This window comes from Poecilia reticulata, chromosome 16 (genome assembly GCF_904066995.2).
Source record: "Poecilia reticulata chromosome 16, P_reticulata-male-v2, whole genome shotgun sequence".
Lineage (NCBI taxonomy): Eukaryota > Metazoa > Chordata > Actinopteri > Cyprinodontiformes > Poeciliidae > Poecilia > Poecilia reticulata.
The window spans coordinates 31,653,528-31,672,616 of NC_088845.1; the positions used below are offsets into that span (position 1 = coordinate 31,653,528).

The 19,089-nt window shown below is 38.1% G+C and overlaps 1 protein-coding gene across 6 annotated transcripts in view; it reads left to right on the forward strand.

The window, feature by feature from the left end:
* hace1 (HECT domain and ankyrin repeat containing E3 ubiquitin protein ligase 1) overlaps positions 1–4,371 on the forward strand; it is a 55,452-nt gene extending 51,081 nt beyond the window's left edge. For all 6 annotated transcript variants that reach the window (XR_014083976.1, XR_014083980.1, XR_014083977.1 and 3 more), the window contains one exon: positions 4,190–4,371. Coding sequence is in view for 1 of the 6 variants with exons in the window: in XM_081597485.1 (XP_081453611.1) it covers positions 4,190–4,292 (103 nt within the window). In the remaining 5 variants the exon portion in view is untranslated. The remainder of the gene's footprint in view (positions 1–4,189) is intronic.
* The last annotated feature ends 14,718 nt before the right edge of the window (positions 4,372–19,089 follow it).

The window sequence follows — 19,089 nt, forward strand, 5'->3', positions numbered from 1 at the left end:
CACATATGGACGCCCTTATGCCTGAACATGGTGTTCATGATGGACAATCCGTGACGAGCACAGAAGTCCAACAACAGAACACCGCTTGGGTTCAGATCGGGGGGGCCGTTCCTCCCAACCACGCTTCTCCAGGTCTCACTGTCATTGCCCACGTGAGGTGTGGATTTTAGGAGATTTAACAACTATCAGAACAAATTATTATAAGAAATACTTTATTCTTCTTGCAAGCACAGCAGCAAAAAAATTTATTTTGAAAAATTGGAAATCTGAAAAATCACCATCAATAAGACAATGGATTGATGAGTTGGTGTCTTACTGTAAACTGGAAAAGATTCTTTATAATGTGAGAGGAAAACAAGCAGCATTTGGGGCAATATGGGGCCCCTTCATGGAAGTGTTATCATCTATGGATGTGCCTGACCGGGATGTGGAATGACTCTTTTTTGGATTAGCTCAAACATAAGCTGGCAGTACTATGGTTGTGTAATCATATTAGTTGGACCTGTACTATCCTGTAAGTGAGATGCGTAGGGGGGGAGGGGGTTTGAGGTGGATGGGTGGGGGTGGAGGGGGAGAAAGAATAAATAATGACTGATGTATTGACACTTTAATAGGCATGACCAGTTGTGTTGAATAGTTGACAGGTTATTTTGAGGTTTTGCTATTGTTTGTTTTTCACCCATGTACCAAATATAATTGTTTGTTTTGCATTTTGCAGAACGGGTCCACCAGCGTTGTGCATGTGTGGGTGGATTAAGCAATAAGTGGTGTAATGTCAGTGATATCAGCAGAATCCCATCAGTACTGTGCTGGGAAATACAGTTTGATCAGTCTGTTTTCAGTAGGCAAGACCCAAAAGGCCTTAAATATCTCGCATAGATATTCATGGTTTCATTTTGTAAAATGATGCTACAAACCTGATGCTTAAACCAAGCTCATTTACTGCTACACCTCTTTCTTATTGCTACTCTTGCGGTTGGTCCTTTTGTTCTCTGCATGAGAAAATTCAACACTGTTACAACCCGGGTCAGCCAGGGGAAAGGGAAGTAACATTAAAAAAACCTAGATGTTACATTTTTAACCAGGGGTGAAAGTAAGGGGGTACAGCAGGGTACTGTACCCCTAAAAGGTTTAGTGGGGGTACACAGTACCTGCAAGAGAGGAGCGGCTGTCAGCTGTAAAGAATCAACGGGTTAAACTGTGCAGCCGCGACTGCACTCACTAATTAGCCGTGACTGATTAGTTTTTCAAGAACAATCTAAAACATGACTTAATCAGTTAATAAATAACTTTTTTACCATTTCATATTGTTTCTGAACTGTTTTGCTAGAGCAGGGGGGCAAAATGTCGATCGGGGAAGGTTTTGAGTCGATCTCAGCATCAGATGACAAACTGAACGCAGCCAGGAGGCTGAGAGCAGCACGTCCTCCTCTGGCTGGGTTAAAACGTTCAGAACTTTATTAAAGAACAACAACAAAAATCAACAAAACGTGTTCAAATTCTGTGCGTTTGGTTTCAGTACCAAAATAACGAGCAGAGCTGTTTAAAATGAACTAATCAGCCACCGCTGTGTTCATGGAGCTTATTAATGATCGTAAAATAAATATCAAGCCTGCAAACCTAATATTTTAACGGACTGAATGTTATCTCTGGTCTGCTTGTGGAGCGCAGGAGGTTGCTATGGCAACGGGTGTGCTTAAATGAGAGAGAGAGAGTAAAAGGTGCGAGTGGTTTAGAGTTGATCACCTGTTCAGGTTGTTTTACCTTTGCCTTGGCTCATCACAGCCACTGTAGTTTCTGAACGTTCAATAAACGACAAATTTGGACTAATTACCTCGTTCTGTGTGAGTATCACGTCATTCACAACAAACATAAAACATGGTATATATTTTTCATTAAGTATTTAACAAACAGATGTCTTCTACCGCAATAATTATGTGAAATTAAATTGATATAAATAAAAAATAGAATATTATATTGATATAATATAAAAAAATAGTTTGGTGCTGTCGGGCTGAGAGTCTGAGAGGCTTTTCCTTTATCAAACAATTTTGTTTTTTGCCTCTTATTTAGTGGAAATATTGATGTTGATGAGACTTTCTCCAAAATAACCTTTTTCAACCTTTATAGCTCCACTGTTGAAAATGAGGCTCTAACATTCACAAATGACATTGAAATAAAATCCAGTCCAACATCTGGTTTGAGGTGATTCCTCTGGAACCTGTTGGAGGAAAAATATCCCAACTTCAGAAGATGAGCTTTAACCTAACAGAGCTCTGTGGTTCCTCCTGTCAGTATGAGAGTCAGGGTGAGGAGGCGCCATGTTAGGAAGAGAAGTGGAAGCTGCAGGATCTTCAGAACAAACAGGTCATGATGCTGGGGTACTGATTATCCCTCTGTCTGGACACAGGATCAATAGAACCAGTTTAACAGCTAAAATGAATGATTATATGCCAGACCTGGAAAACTGGGATCACTCCATGCCATGATGTTCAGGATTTAGGTCTCATGGCATCTCAAGGTGTCAACATTGCAGCCAGTGGGCTGAAGGAGGAAATACAGCTTTATTTTGTAGCAGTTCAAGAGCTACCCAACTTATATATATATATATTTATTTATTTATTTATTTTTTGTCATAGTATCCCCAAGAATTTAAAACTACTTTCACTCCTGGGTTTAACAATTTGTTTTTAACTAAATAAAACAAAATCCACAAAACAATCAGAGTTGTAAACCAAAGATCTTAACAAAACAAAACTGTCCCTTTAGTTCAAGGTAAACAAGGTTAAACAAAACCAACTATAAATCTCTAGTAGAGATACCAAAATCCCCCACAGGGGCAAAAGCAGTCAAAGCTAACAAAAGCTATCAGAAAGACAAAGGGATCTTTCAGCAGTCAACCAGATGCCCAATAAAGTGGCAAGCTGTTTCAACAAAGAATCAGCCGCACCTTCTTCCAGGAAGTCTTGGGTTTGAAGTCTTGGGAGCTGACAGTTGGTGAGCCAATCAGCTCTGCTGAAGACCTCGGGGAGATGAGGGCTGCATCCAATCCCCAGTGGAGTCAGTTGGCTGGAAAGCTGCAGATATACAGAAAAGGAAAAGAAAAGAAAAACATACAAGGCCACTGGCCGTAACAAACACAATGGAGAGACTCGGTGTTAGAGAAAAAGGTCAGAGGTCACCCATCTCTCCTGAGCCTTTAGACCCACTGAGCTTACATTGGTATTTTGAGTAAAGCCAGCACTAATGGCAAAACTGAACATTTTGACTTGTCTACTTGATTTAGTTTAAATGTCTTTAAACTAAAGCAGCTCATTGGCTGGTTGTCATAATGCCCTACACGTAGAGCGAAGAGCTTCTTCCAGCACATACACACAGGAGCACAAAGGAGTTTAGGGAGAGAGAAAAAAGGAATGTTTCTGAGAATGTTGCAAAAAAAAAAAAAAATTGGGTTATAAACCAACTTATGAAGAAAAACTTGAAAAAACATTTTACTGCTTCAAAAACAAATGCAGTTTGTAATCAAGTAATAGAATAACAAAACAAATGTATCTACAGTACAAAAAATCCTAAATTTTGTCCTAAAAGGCAGTTGAGTCAATTTAACAATCAATTCCTTAGATAAACAAAATGTTCAAGCAACTTTTTAAAATAATTATTAAATAAGAACATAAGTAAGAATTGGTATGGGAGAGGTTTTAAGTGCAGCGCCTGTGTCTTTTACCTATCTTCAAGTAAAATAAGACCCTTATTAAATTACAATCACTGAAGTCATCCTGCACATCACTCACTGCTTGGTGCAAATAAGAACCAAATATTTTTGCATGTGTTTTCTATTTGTAATTAGTTTATAACTCCATAAAATTGGGGATGTGGAGGAATATCACTTCCACTAATGTGACATCCATGAAACACCTTTAAACTCGATGCTTAGCTGAAGACGTGCACCGTGTCTGCCTTGATCAAACACCTCCGAGAATAGGGAGGGGTTTCAGTTTGGCTGGCAGAGGATTTTCCTTTGGTGCAGATCTTTATCATCATCAAATAGTAAATCCATCAGCTCTCTTGAAAACACTCAAAGATGTCTGGGAGGGATTGACAATCCATAGCTTCACTCATGACTTCGTTTGAGCCACACCTGTTACCATGACAATCAACTTGCTAACTCAGTTTTTCCTTCATTTTTTAGCATCAACATGCTGAAACTGCCAGAATATCCAAACCAGGAGGTTCTCCGAGACCGACTGCTGGTAGCTCTGCACTGCGGGAGCTATGGATACACCATGGCCTGAACATGCTGCTGTCAGGGCCTGCAGTTCTGCACAGTTGCTAATCTCTAACTGAAATAGAGGTTGTTGTTGTTGTCATTATTATTATTATTATTATTTTTTTTTTTTAATGCTGGGAAAAACTGTTGAACCACTGGTTCTGCACACTTTTAGTTGTTTGAAGCATTGCATCAGCAAAATGATAGTTAATGCAAATATTTCATATAATTTACTGGTCAATCAATGCTGTTTACGTTTAAAGACTTTCTGCATAAGATACATAGAAGTGGTAGGAGTCGATGGGAAAGCTGAACATTCCGTATCAGAGGAGTTTAAGGAGCCTTCTCAGGTTCCAGTAGCTGATCAGTTTTATGTGCTGTCATAAAAATACAAAAATTCCCTTCTCACCCTCCATGGGTGGTCTCTCTCTCTCTCTCTCTCTCTCTCTCTCTCTCTCTCTCTCTCTCTCTCTCTCTCTCTCTCTCTCTCTCTCTCTCTCTCTCTCTCTCTCTCTCTCTCTCTCTCTCTCTCTCTCTCTCTCTCTCTCTCTCTCTCTCTCTCTCTCTCTCTCTCTCTCTCTCTCTCTCTCTCTCTCTCTCTCTCTCTCTCTCTCTCTCTCTTTCATCCTCTGAGCTCGGGTCATCCACCAGAGGCCCGGGAGCTTGAGGGTTCTGCGCAGTATCTTGGCTGTGCCTAGAACTGCACATTTCTGGACTGAGATGTCATATATATATATATATATATATATATATATACGCAAAATTCCCACATCAGTGTGTGTATAACATCTGTACGTTTTTGCACCGTCTGTGTGGTGTTATACTGTACTGTGGACTGAATGTAAAGATTTTTGCAGGCCAAAGCAAACCACATGATGTATTGAATCCTGGTTTTGAAGCATCCACTGAGCAAGATGCCCATAAAGTGTGTAAATTGATGCATGCTTGGCACCACAAACTCCATGGAACCATTTCCTACTTGAAAAAGTTGGGCACTACATGACCAACAGGCAAAGGGTTTAACATGACTGGCACCAAAACGTCATGAAAAAGCTGATAATGTCATGTTCCTGATGTCGGAAAGCATTTCCAACTCATCTTTATTCTCTATGTACTGTTTGCTTCTCATCACTGATCTTGAGTTCAGCTTCCATGTCAAGTGTTTGAAGAAATAGAAAGCTTGTCATGGTACATGAACCACTGTGAATGAGATCTGTTGGAGGAAACAAAATGATGCTGAACACTTGAGTTGTTCCACACAAAGAAATCAATTTTTTTTTTAATAATCATGAAAAATCCAATGGAATAAATATTTTAATAATACGTTTTATTTGACAGCCCCTTTCAAAACATCAATTCACCTGTTGTGTCTGAATGGATCTGAACCGGCTGTGCTCTCCCACAGGAGGATTACTGGGAGCGTAAGAAGGATTCAAGGACATTTTCCTTCAGGTGTGTCTGTGTAGAATTAAACTGTTTCCTCCTTAAAAATAATTCAGTCATTCTCCCAACAGCAATTTAAAAACTCAATACCACCTACAAAACCATATCAGCACTGACTGCTCTGATCAAACTACATGTCTACAGGAGGCGCTGTTGCTCCCAAACATCCACCCATAAACAGTGTCATGTCATGTTCTTGGTTTATCTCTGGTTGAAAATCTTGTGGCTGTTTTAAGGATTTCATTTCCCTGAGCTGGAGAAAAGAACTGAACTGTGTTGAGTCCAAAGTGTTTTCCATTTGTTGTCATATGATGCTCTCCCATCATATCATGTGATTGACTGTACAGACTCAGACTGAATTAGATGTTTTGCTATTGCCTTTGTCTGAAATGAAGACCAATATTCTAAGTGAAAAAGTCTTTTGTTTGTACTTTCCCAAACATTTGGCTTGCAGTGCCAAAACACTTCCATCTCTGTTGTTGGTGCAAAATCCTCCTGAAAATGAGGAGAGGATGTTGTGAATATGACGCATCCTTGTTTTCTTTCTAAAGGGAATTAAGACATCATTTAATAAACTGGTTCATGTGTTAGTGCTGTTTTCAGTTCTTGCCTCAAATGCTGATACAAACTGAGGATGTTGTAAAAGGAGTCTTTACAAATATTGTACTGTCATTTCTTCAGCAAAGTATGTATTTTACTTTGAAATACTTGTAATTAGATTTCCTGAAATAAAGGAAATAATTTGGCAACAACTTTCCTAAGACAATAATTGAACAGAACAGGAACAAATCATGTATTTTAAAAATGACACTTTATAAGCAAAGTCTTAGTCGTTCCACATTGTAGTTTATTTCAAAATAAGATTTAGGTTTTTGAACATGAATATTGCTGAGCTCTGTGTGACAGTATCAGATGCAGAGGAAGAGGATGCTGGAATGTCACTTACTAAAAGCTGCATATATTCATAGCATTGGTCTATTATTACATCTGGAAGGCCGATATGTAAAAGTGATTCAGATTTCAATTCCCCCAATGAGTTTCCTAAGTTCTGGCATTCAGAGTATCCATCAGGGAAATAAAGGAACCATCCAGACTTTATGCAGAGCTGGTTTTTTTATTCTTTAACTGAATAAAAATTCCTTGATATATTGTAGAGTTAAAGAAACTGTTTTTCTTTAACTGTACATGGTATAGAGAAATACATTTGTTTAAAATCACATTTTCTGAACGGTTGAAAGAAGTGATATGACTTTCTATTTCAGCCACAACTTTGATTATAATTCCCTTGCAGCTAATGAAAATATATTTAAGATTACAGTGTTGCATCAGATCTATAAAAAAAGTTTTAATGTGGGCTTAAAATATGTTTTTCATACATGTTTCAATCTGACAATGCATTCTAATTTACTGGATATAACTACATATAGTTATAACTATATAACTTCAGTCGGTTTTAGAATTAGCTGCAACTTATAACCTTATAGTTTCCAAGTTTATCAATTTTTCAAATAAATTCATTCAACTGACTTAATGTAACTTGTCCGTTTCATCAGTTTCTAATTTTAAATATAATTATAAAATATTAAACAAGTGGAGCTCATGTTTGTGCAGGGTATGATGTAGAGGTGGGATGTGTAACTAGTTATTGAACCTTTACACATGTTGGACTGTATTTTTCCAGAGTGCAGTCATATACCTGTGTTAATACCCACATCCTGTTCCCAATATTCTGTACCTCACCTCTTGCTTTGTTATCAGCTGGCATAGTTTTCATTTTTTCATACTTTCCACACCTTCTTGACAGAGACAGATTCACTTCTCCACCTTTTGCCAAGTGGAGTTATTGCCTCTGCTTTCACACTTGCTGATTGCATCTGTTCCTCTCCCAGGAATGAACACTGCTCTGGTTCAAAAACACTTTATTTCCTCAAACCCCCATCCTGTGCTTTTGCTCCCGGTCATAATATATCCTCTTCATTAATTCTCTCTTAGGTTTACAGCTACACCTGCTCATATCAAATGTTCTTATTGGAGCCAAAAATTCAGCAGTAGAAAAAAAAACTGGTGTTCATAGTTAAGCTGTCTTTATTATTTTGTCATTTTACGACTTACCTTAAATAAAACACTTGATAATTTTGTTATGGATCATGTTCCATTATTATATTTATGAATTGCTTTAATGATAAAATCCATTTTGTTCGGTCTGTCTGCCAGTCTATTAATGGGGTTTTCTCTACATAATCCTTGTTTGTCCCACAGTTCAAAACCATACCTGCTAGTTTTTTTGTCCACAAGCATGATTTTGTGTGTGTGTGCGCGTGTGTGCGTGCGTGTGTGTGTGCGTGTGTGTGCGTGTGCGTGTGTGTGTGCGCGTGTGTGCGTGCGTGTGTGTGTGTGTGCGCGCGTGTGCGTGCGTGTGTGTGTGCGCGTGTGTGTGCGTGCGTGTGTGTGTGTGTGCGCGTGTGTGTGTGTGTGCGTGCGCGTGTGTGTGTGTGTGTGGCCTTGTATTTAATACATTGTAAGACAGAAGCATTTTCCTAACACATCACATTGTGTGACTGATTGGTCCTTATGTGGCTTGTTTGTCAGTTAAGTGTGAATAAAGACAATTATTAAGTCGTGCTTCTCACGTCCCTCCTGGCAGCTCACCATGCCCCCCTGGGGGCCGCACCCCACTATTTCAGAAGTACTGCCTTAAGTAATGTTTCAAATGCAAAGTTTATTAGTGCGTTTTAGGCTTCTTGCTGTAAGACTGTAGAATGAAGACAGTTAAAGGGATCCATGATTAGTTGTAACAATAGACCTTATTTGAGCAATATTTATTTTTTATGTAAAAACAATGCATTAACAATACTGTAGGCTGTTTAGTTTTTATACATTTTAATAAAATATTGTCACATTAACATTGTCCTGTTCATGCTGCAATGCATTCTGGGTAAATGACATCTACTTGGTTCAACTGCACTATCTCTGTCCAGCCAAAACAGCGATGAGTAACATTATTAAACCTTTTCAAATAAACTGAACAGGAGCGCGTTGAAGTTGATGGGAATGTAGAAATCACAAGAGGTGATGAAGGTGAGGAGGAACAAACAGGAAGAGGACAGTCGGCTGTTTGCTGCTACTGCTGCCACCTTCAGCTTTGTAAATGAAACAATGACTAACACTTATCTCTGGTCCACTGTGTGATCCAGTAAGTACTTCTATAGCTCTGTGTCCAGTAACAGCTGTTTAGGGTCTGGCCTTCAGTCCGGTGTTGGTCTGTGGTTTCACATTCAGCTCTGCTAGCATTTAGCAGAGCTTCCAGTGCTGCCTGTTCGGATGTTTCTCCTAGCATTTTTCGTTCTCTATCCGGCGTTTGTGGATAGAAATTGTCGGCACAGCTTTTGTTTTTAATTTAAGGTAATGATCACCTGCTTGGTCAGTTTTACTCACACAAATGACTCAAAGTCTTCTGGCGAGAAATACTCAAATACTAAATACAAATAAAAGTTGTGTTCAGCTCTCTTCCATTGATCTCTTCGTTTTTCATGTGGGAAGTGATCCAGATTCACCTCACTGTTTTTTATTTCATTTTTTATTACAGTCAACAGTGACACAGTGTGGCATTATCTAAAATGACACAAGTCAAACACAATATGATAAACAACAACTCGGGTAGTTAACCTTCCTGTGTTTACTCTGTACATTCCAGTACAGAAGTAATTATGAGTTCTGGCGTATCACAAACAGCAATTTTTAGTTAATAGAAAAATTACAACATGTTCAACTGATCACTATAAGACTAACAACAAATGACAGAGTAGTTTAATATCAACACATAAAGCTACATAACTTTTCAAAGTTTGATAATTATAACTGTTATATTTGTCAAAGATTATGATTTCTTAGTTAATGGCAAGTCGTCATTTGAAACAATGTCAACTTTGTATTGTCATTATTTACCGACTGACAATGACAACAGTTACATTTACGACTTCATGTTCATTACAGTGTTATGTATATGCGACTGTCATGTTACACTGTGGAAAATGTGATTTTTGATATTGGGTTGTATTTTTGCATTTTGTATTTTTGTTTTCTCCTTTAGCTCCTCAAAGACACTTTGAACTGGTCATCTAATAATGAGGCGGAGCCAGTAATTACTGCTCACACAGGTGTTGGCAGAGAGTAAATGAAGTCACACCAAATGAGCTCAGGCAGAAGGAAGAGGAGAGCTGAGATGGTGGGTGACAAACACAGATGTCATCCAGGCTCAGAAGCAAGAATCCCAGCACTAACCGCCCAGTCCAGGGAGGTGGACAGATAATCGGGCGGAAAGGAGCCTCAGAACACAGGTCCAGATCGGCCGCGTGCTTGAGGAGTGCGCTGCAGAGGTCGCTACGCTCGTGAGCAACACAAGTGTGGCTCAATCAGTGGCTCATAGTACCAAACGTTGCCCTTCACCTGGTGACTAAAGGACAATTGTGGACTCCTGTTTATGTAAAGATAAACTGTTTCATTTAAGATACCACTGAGGATGGATTAGAATGAAATATGTTCAACCTAATGTTTTCCTTGGGTGTTTGGAGTTTCTTGCCAAAGATGGAGTGTGGGACCATACTGGTCACACACAGCCCTTCAAATAAAGTATATATATATATATATATATATATATATATATATATATATATATATATATATATATATATATATATATATATGTTTATAAGGATTTGTTTTGGCTCCAGTGGTCTTATATGATAGTGAATCAACAGGAAAACGGGTTGTGAGATGTGCCTGGGACTCAAACCTGTGACGGCTGTCAAGGACTGAGGCCTGATGCATTATGGGTCACACACCTTATCCACCGCTGTGTCCATCCATGTCTATTTCTGTACTTAGAAATAAGTCCACATTATTTCTATGGTTAACATCATCATCATCATCATCATCATCATCATCAGCCTTATTAAAGACACAAATGGGTCCATAGAATCACATCCCTTTTCAATAATCTATTTGGTCATACACAATCCCTCTGTGTGTGATCATACTCAGTGATCAGTTCATCCCTGATGGTAAACTGACATGATGCCATCTGTAAATAAATCCAGTGGGTTTATAAACTTATCGGTGGTCACAATTTGTCCTGAGGTGAACATCTTACTGGAGGAACTGAACCTCCGACAAAGCGGTCAGGGTTTGTTATGCACTGTAATGATAAAGGTTTGGTGAAAAGTAACCAGTGAGGAGAATGTATTGAAGACACACCCTCACAGCAATGAGAGTTTGTGCCACTATCATTTTAAATATATTAAGAAATGTTTCCAGAGGTCATGAAAGGTCAACCAGTACCCCCTAAACTTCTTCAAATCAGATAAAATTGGTGTCAAGCAACTTGACTACGCTTGTGCTGGTTTGTGCAACAAAATATTTTGTTTGTGCCACTTTGGTTTTGAAGATATTAATAAAAGTTTAAAGGTCATTTTGATTTAGTAAAAGTGTGTGTGTGTGATGGGGGGGTGGGGCTAGTTGATCTTTTGACCTTTAAACTTTCATTAATATATTCAAGGTCAAAAGCAGCACAAACAATTTTTTTTTTTGCTGTACAAGCGTAGTCGAGTTGATTGACCCGACATACAAGATCAGTTACGCCTTTTATGTTTGGATGCTATATTTGCTGCATGTTCCACAAATTGTGCAAAGACGTTTGTGTAGGACGGATTTGTGCAGCCGGACTGATGACAGTATTTAAAACCACAACAATAAACACCATGATTAAACTTTAATATTGTGCCATTTTATTAAACAAAAATTTATATTAACAGTCTCCATAGAAAAGAAATCCATCATGTTGCCAAAGAGATATTGAAGATATGGAGTTAATGTGTTAACTTAAGTTGGGGAGCTGGACCACGCCCAAACCACACCTCTAATTATCCAGGCAGCCTATTTATACTCTGCTCACCCACTCATCTCAGTTTCGTCAACCCCACCCTCCCTTACTCTTTAATTCCTTCATTTAATCCTTCTTCATTCATAATAATAATAATAATAATAATACATTTTATTTCAAAGGCGCCTTTCTGGCACTCAAGGACACCGTACAATAGTAAAAAACTGTGACAGAAACAAATAAAATGTAACAAGTAAAAGTAGATAAAAATAAATAAAACAAAACAATGTATCTATATAAAAACTATGTAAAATCAGGCAAACCAATTGTGTCATGTGGAAAAGGCAGATCTAAAAAGGTGTGTTTTGAGTTCGGTTTTAAAATTTGATAATGACTTTGTTTCTAAGGTGTGGTGGTAATGAGTTCCAGAGTTGGGGAGCAGAGCGACTGAAAGCTCTGCTCCCCATGGTGGTGAGACGGGCAGAGGGGACAGTGAAATGGATTGAGGAGGATGATCTGAGGGAGCGAGAGGGAATGGCAATATGAATAAGATTTGAAAGATATGGTGGGGAGAGATTGTAAAGGGCCTTGAAAGTGTACAGAAGAATTTTGTAATCTATGCGGAACTTGGTGGGCAGCCAGTGGAGTCTTTGCAGGACAGGAGTGATGTGGTGCATGGATGGGGTTTTGGTAATGATACGGGCAGCTGAATTCTGGACCAGTTGGAGCTTATGAAGAGAGAACCATGCTTTGCGCTGCAGGTTTCGTCTGGGGGGTCCTATATTGGCTCTGGGAAAATAAGAGGAACCGTTTCCCGAAGACCAAACCCCCACGCCGAGTCTTTACTTCCCAAGTGAAGACATCATTCTCTCCAGATGACCAAATCAAGCTCAGTCATCCCTTCATCTCACCATCCCCTTCATCCCTCCTTCCCTTCATAGATCTTCCCTTCATCCCTTCATCCCTCCTTCCCTTCATAGATCTTCCCTTCATCCCTTCATCCCTCCTTCCCTTCATAGATCTTCCCTTCATCCCTTCATCCCTCCTCTATGAACATATTTCTTTGTGACGTAGTCCTTGCCAGTGAAAAAACAAATAAAAAATACCCCCCCTTCTCTAAGTTCCTTTACAGACTCCTATAAAACTCATTCATTTTTTGCACATCAAAATCCTATTCTGTCATTTTACTGGACTCTATATTCCCAATTTTTCACGTTACTGTTGCATAATTGTCAGTTTTACAATTGCATTACTACATTCTTTAAAATCAAGTCATGGTTACAATACTTTTGAAGTAAAAATATCCCATCAACTTACAAGGACCAGGACTCTGTTTCTGAGATGTACTGGTGACCTTTGATCCTAAAACAGCTTAACTTGAAATAAAATAAAACAAAAGAAATTGAATAATCAAATTATTACTCAAATTACTCATTAATAGTACGGTATACCATGATAATCTGTATGAGAATCAAACCACACAGAACAACCGTATAATGTGTGTTTTCTTATGGTTACAACAAAATACATGGTAAAACCTAAATGATCATTATCTTGTTAGTAGGTTTGGTTTGACTTGGAAGCTTCAGAGTGAACCTTGAAATCACTTATCAATTTTGAGCTGTTATCCTGCAATCCTCACTTAGGCTAATGTGTCAGCACCATCTGAGTCTTTGTAAAAGTCAAAAGTGAACTTTGATGTCAGTTTTAGACCCAAACATGTTGGACTTTCATGTCTTTGAAAAATATTTTCATTTTAGTAGGTCTCTGCTAAAATGGTGCCAGTCCCCAGTTCCCCCACATACAAACATGATATATAGAGTGAAGCAATAATTCACCCATCCATTCTGTACTACGCATGTACAGTAGGGAAAATAAGTATTTGTTCCAGCTCTCCTCAGATCTTTGACTAGATCCTGGATGTGTATCTTCTACACAGATCAACAGGTTCAGTAAATCCAGGTCATTAGTCTGTAAAACCCAGAATTCTTGCTGGTTGGTAGATAATGAAATATGTATTTAATCAATAAAATTCTAGTTTAAAGTAAATCTGTTGGACACATAAATTATTGATTTAAATCTGCACAATGTAATTTTCCCCTTTTTTGTTTTATTAATGTGTCTCACAGTTGAGATGTACTTACAATGAAAATTGCAGAGCTTTCCATTCTTTGAAAGATGCACTAACAAGACAGCTGGAGAGCAACATGAACGAAGGTTCTGCCATGTTGAACATAACAGGACTCCAAATTCAAAAACTTTGGCATCTGATTTGTTTGTTTGTTTGTTTGTTTGTTTGTTTGTTTGTTAGCTTTCTAGTTAGGATTTTATGGGAACCACTTTTTCCTCAACTCTCAGTAAGTTAATATTTCTTCTAAAAAAATAATTATGTTGTTGCTCTGAATTTTCTATTATTTGCATTGTACTTTGCTCACATGTGGTGTTTGCACAAAATGTACAATGGTATCAGTTTGATCCTTTCAAAGTCTGCTCCCTCCCCACCTCTATTCCAGTTGTCTTCATTGAAGCAGACTGCAACCCTCACTGTTGCTTACTGGGATTGGGCTACAACCTTAATGTGCTCTGGCATTCTTGTTACAGGTGCTGCTTTCACTTATTCATTCAGGCTTTGGGGGAGTAGGGGGGCCTGAGTCACAGCCCAACAAGAGATACAGATTTTGTAAAAACCTGCTGAATACACAGAATGTGTCAGGATGTCTGAATAACATCTGCCACTGTTTCTGCTCAGTCAAAATAGTCTCTCCTCATTCTGCACACAACTTCAGACCAAATGTTAAAATACACACAGAGAACATCAACCTGACTGATTTATGCAGAATCAATTCCTTAAATGTAAAAATTAAAAAGAAAAAAACAGTTTAACAGTCTCAGCATCCCTCCCCGCCAAAAAACTTAAAAATACCTGTAAGATGCCGTTCTTCAACCCTCTCTTTAAAAATAACCCTATAAATATTTAATTGGACTTTTAAAACCTATTGCAACTGTACTTTGTACTTACTTTTTCCAATAGTATTTTTTCTAATAAATATGTTTTGATATTCTCCATATGCCATCATTGACATTAGTAATTTCATCAGCAAGAAATGTGGACTTTGAGGCTTCTTTTTTCTCCCATTGCCATGGTGAATCGCATTCTTACAAAAGGAAAATACATTTACTAATGTATTAATGGAGATATGCCCTGCAACAGACTGGTGACCTGTCCAGGGTGACCCCCCCTCTCACCCAGAACGTTAGCTGGAGAGGCACCAGCAACCCTCCTGACCCACTGAGGGACAAGGGTGTTAGTGGATGGATGGATGGATGGATGGATGGATGGATGGATGGATGGATGGATGGATGGATGGATGGATGGATGGATGGATGGATTGATTAATGGATATATATTGTAATATATTTTCACAATACATTTTCTGCTAAATATTTTAATTGCATTATATATGATTAATGTATTATGGATTATACCACATATTTATGAAATACTTTGAAATATATTACAAAATATACAGATTGCTGCTTTCCATATATTCTAAATGTAGTAAAGATGAATATATAATGTATGTGTTTATATATCCCAAAATATATATATTACGATTTATATGGAAAATGTATTAGTAACATATGTTAAGATAGTGTTACATGTATGTTGATAGGAAATATTTTATATGAAAACATAAATGAAATGTTATATATCTGTTATATTATATATAGATATATAATTTCATTTATGTTTTCATATAAAATATTTCCTATCAACATACATGTAACACTATCTTAACACTATCAAGCTAGTGTAGCTCCACAGGCTATTTGGAACAACAGAGAGTTGTTCCAAATAGACAAATCTCTGGATAGTTAGATTATACGTCACCAATTACAAATGCTCAGTATTAACACCTGAAATAAGACTGATCCCATATGAGAGCTATGCCTTTATGTTATGATGTCACTTTTGAAAGTATAGCTACAAATGTTGCTTTGCGCACTTAGTTTATACATGTACACATTAACATTCTCCATATATTCAGGTACAAAACACAGACAGCGTGGAAACAGGTATCACAGGATGAAAAATGGGATTTTCGACAGCTATTGACACCTTGTGCTGCCGTGCGCATGGAGATTGAGGGCTTTCGGCAAGAGGTCTTGGTCAGAGTCGAACACTGCCAAAAATGGTCAAAAACGTTGTGTGTCTGTGTTTCCCTATCAACCCCGTCCCCTTGTGCCTAGCAGAGGTTTTCGTATTTAAATGAAGTTGCTGAGTGCCATGCAAATGTAAATCAACTGTTGAGCACCACCTTTTGACTCTTATTCATTTTGTAGCTAACCCTTTTTACCTTCTCTTCACCATAAAGAAGTATGTTTGGATAAAATAATCTATCTTATCCATTAAAATATATATTACATGTGTGTTAGGAGCACTGAAACTTAGTTTTGGTTGAATTGATGATATAAAAGAAGAATATGCATGATTACATAAAATAGACTTTTGTGAAACGTGATCTTACTTTGACATTCCTCCTATCTGAAGATTTATCTTGTGTTGGGAGGAATTGGACAACTTAATCAAAAATAATAATAAAAAACATGTTCCAGAGTCGTTCATTGTACATAAAGTATTTTTGTGAATAATTTTCAAACTAATGTTAATGTTCACTGATTGCTTTAAAGACCCAGAGTCATGCTATATTGGAGTGGTAGTGGTCATTCCACAACACAATACAGGACTTAAGAAACTACAGATTATTCAGTATTCAGTTGCTTAACTCTCAAGTTTAAATTGAAGAAAAAAATGGTTGAAAGTTTGTGATACCTTCTGATAGAGTATAAACATTTGTATTCTTTTTTTTAAAGTTTTGTTAGTTAAGCACTAAATATAACTCACAGATGATGAATCATTATACTCTGTATAAACTATAAAGGAGACAGCTCAAAGTAGAATTGAGTAAAATAAAAATAAAATATACTGTCACGAAACTTTTGAAAAAATAACTTTTAGAATGTATTTTTTTCTGTCAACTTTCATTTAACACTCCAGCCCAGTTGGTGGCAGTAATGAGCTTTCATAGTCGGTCAAGCAGCTGCCATTAGACTCCAGAGGAAGATTTGCACTGGTGGTAACGAGCATAGACATAATATAAGGATAGACGCCTCATGGACCGCTCTCGCCTATTGTCGCTAACGAGATTTAGGGCGGCCATCTTGGAGCGGTAGACCGCTCCACTCAGCCTTATGTGTTTAGCAGGCAAAATGACGTATCAGCGCATTTAATCGATCAAAACACGGTTTTTTGTTACTGGAAACCATATTCAAACATCTATCAAAGCTATATTTATAAACAATTGTTTTTTTAAGCATGTTTTTAATACATAGTTCAGCATATTTAAATATGCTTATTGTATATTCTATTCCTATTCTATAACTATAGAATAGGAATAGAATATTCTGATATCGATGTATGATGAGCATATTACAAAGCACACAGCTGTTCATAATGTATTTAATAAATTATTTACAAATATCAATAATAATGATTAATACTGAATAATATATTGGATACATGTTTATATATATATATATATATATATATATATATATATATATATATATATTAGAGGTGTGCTGATCGATCGGTCACCGATCATATTTTCGAGAAAAAGTGCATGATCGTTGATCGGCGATCATTGGCTCTTGTTGCCGATGCCGATCACCTGCATCTCATTTCTCAGCCTGCCTGTGCAGCTGGTCTCCTCTTTCCTTCACTCTGCGCAAACGTGCAGAGTGAATGGGGACATTTGCGTGTTGCGACAAATTGAAGCAGGTCAAAATGCATCAACACAACGAAGCTAATACGACATAAAAACAATGCCATACTTGACGGAGTTTGGCTACATGGAGGCTCACTGCAGTAAAAAAGACATATGGAGGATCAGATAGCAGGTAAAGCAGCGCACAGCTACAAACACTCACCCGGATTAGCATGACGGTCAGAAAGCTAAACAAATAACCCATAAAATTATTTAAGTCTTGGAGCTGCGATGTAAGACGCTGGTTCTGCTCTCGCTGTTGAACCGCTGCTACGCGCTACAGGTAGTAATATTTCACAGACGGAGCGCCGCTTCTGCTCCACCTGGTAGTGACTCTCACACCGAACCTCTGCTTAAAGCTGCAGCATCTAACTTAAAAAAAAATACATTTTACATACGTATTAAAACTTTCGCTGTCCTAACATGAGACAGATAATCTCTGAAAAAATAATTGATCTCCCTGCTCTGCATAATTACTCTGCTCAGTCAGAAACAGCAAATCAGAACTAGCAGTAATCAGCTAGCCGCCATGCTATCAGGAAGTTTTCATTCAGTAACTCAGGATTGGACCTGTATTTGCCTTTGAATGTAAAGTTTTATACTTGAATTTTTTGGCAATGTTGAGAGGTTTTATTTTGGCTCTTTGCATTATTTAGTCTCTTCAGAGCCTCCATATGTTATCAGTCTGTTAAAGATAGTATTACTGATAGCAGTACAATTTGCACAATGCCTGTTTTGTTTAGTTTTCTTCTTGGAAAAAGTTATTAAAAACAAGTTTTTGTCTAAATTAAGGTGAATTCATGGTTCCTTTTTCCACATAATGTAACCGATAGTGTTTATGATTAAAAAATAAATAAAAATAATTATGTGATCGGTATCGGCAGGAAAAAACCTGATCGCCACATCTCTAATATATATATATATATATATATATATATATATATATATATATATATATATATGTGGGGAACAGAGGACGAGGTGCTGGAGGTACTGTCATGGGAGGACAAGCCCCTACGTGGGATGTAACACCGACAAATAACTGAAGTGGCTGATGTCAGGAAAACCTACCAATGGCTGGAGAAAGCTGGACTCAAGGACAGCACAGAGGCTCTCATCCTGGCCGCCCAGGAACAGGCCCTAAACACCAGAGCAATAGAGGCTCAGATCTACCACACCAGACAAGACCCAAGGTGTAGGTTGTGCAAGGAGGCCCCTGAGACAGTCCAGCACATAATAGCAGGGTGCAAGATGCTGGCAGGGAAAGCGTACATGGAACGACATAACCAAGTGGTGGGCATAGTGTACAGGAACATCTGTGCAGAATATGGACTGGAAGCCCCGAGATCAAAGTGGGGAACACCCCCAAAAGTGGTGGAGAATGACCGAGCTAAGATCCTGTGGGACTTCCAGATCCAGACAGACAAAATGGTAATGGCGAACCAACCGGACATTGTGGTGGTGGATAAAGAACAGAGGAAAGCCGTTGTGGTGGATGTAGCAATACCAAGTGATTACAACATCAGGAAAAAGGAGCATGAGAAATTGGAGAAATACCAGGACCTCAAAGAGGAACTGGAAAAGACCTGGAAGGTGAAGACCCTGTGGTCATCGGGGCCCTTGGGGCAGTCACCCCCAAACTGGAGCAGTGGCTAAAACAGATCCCAGGAACA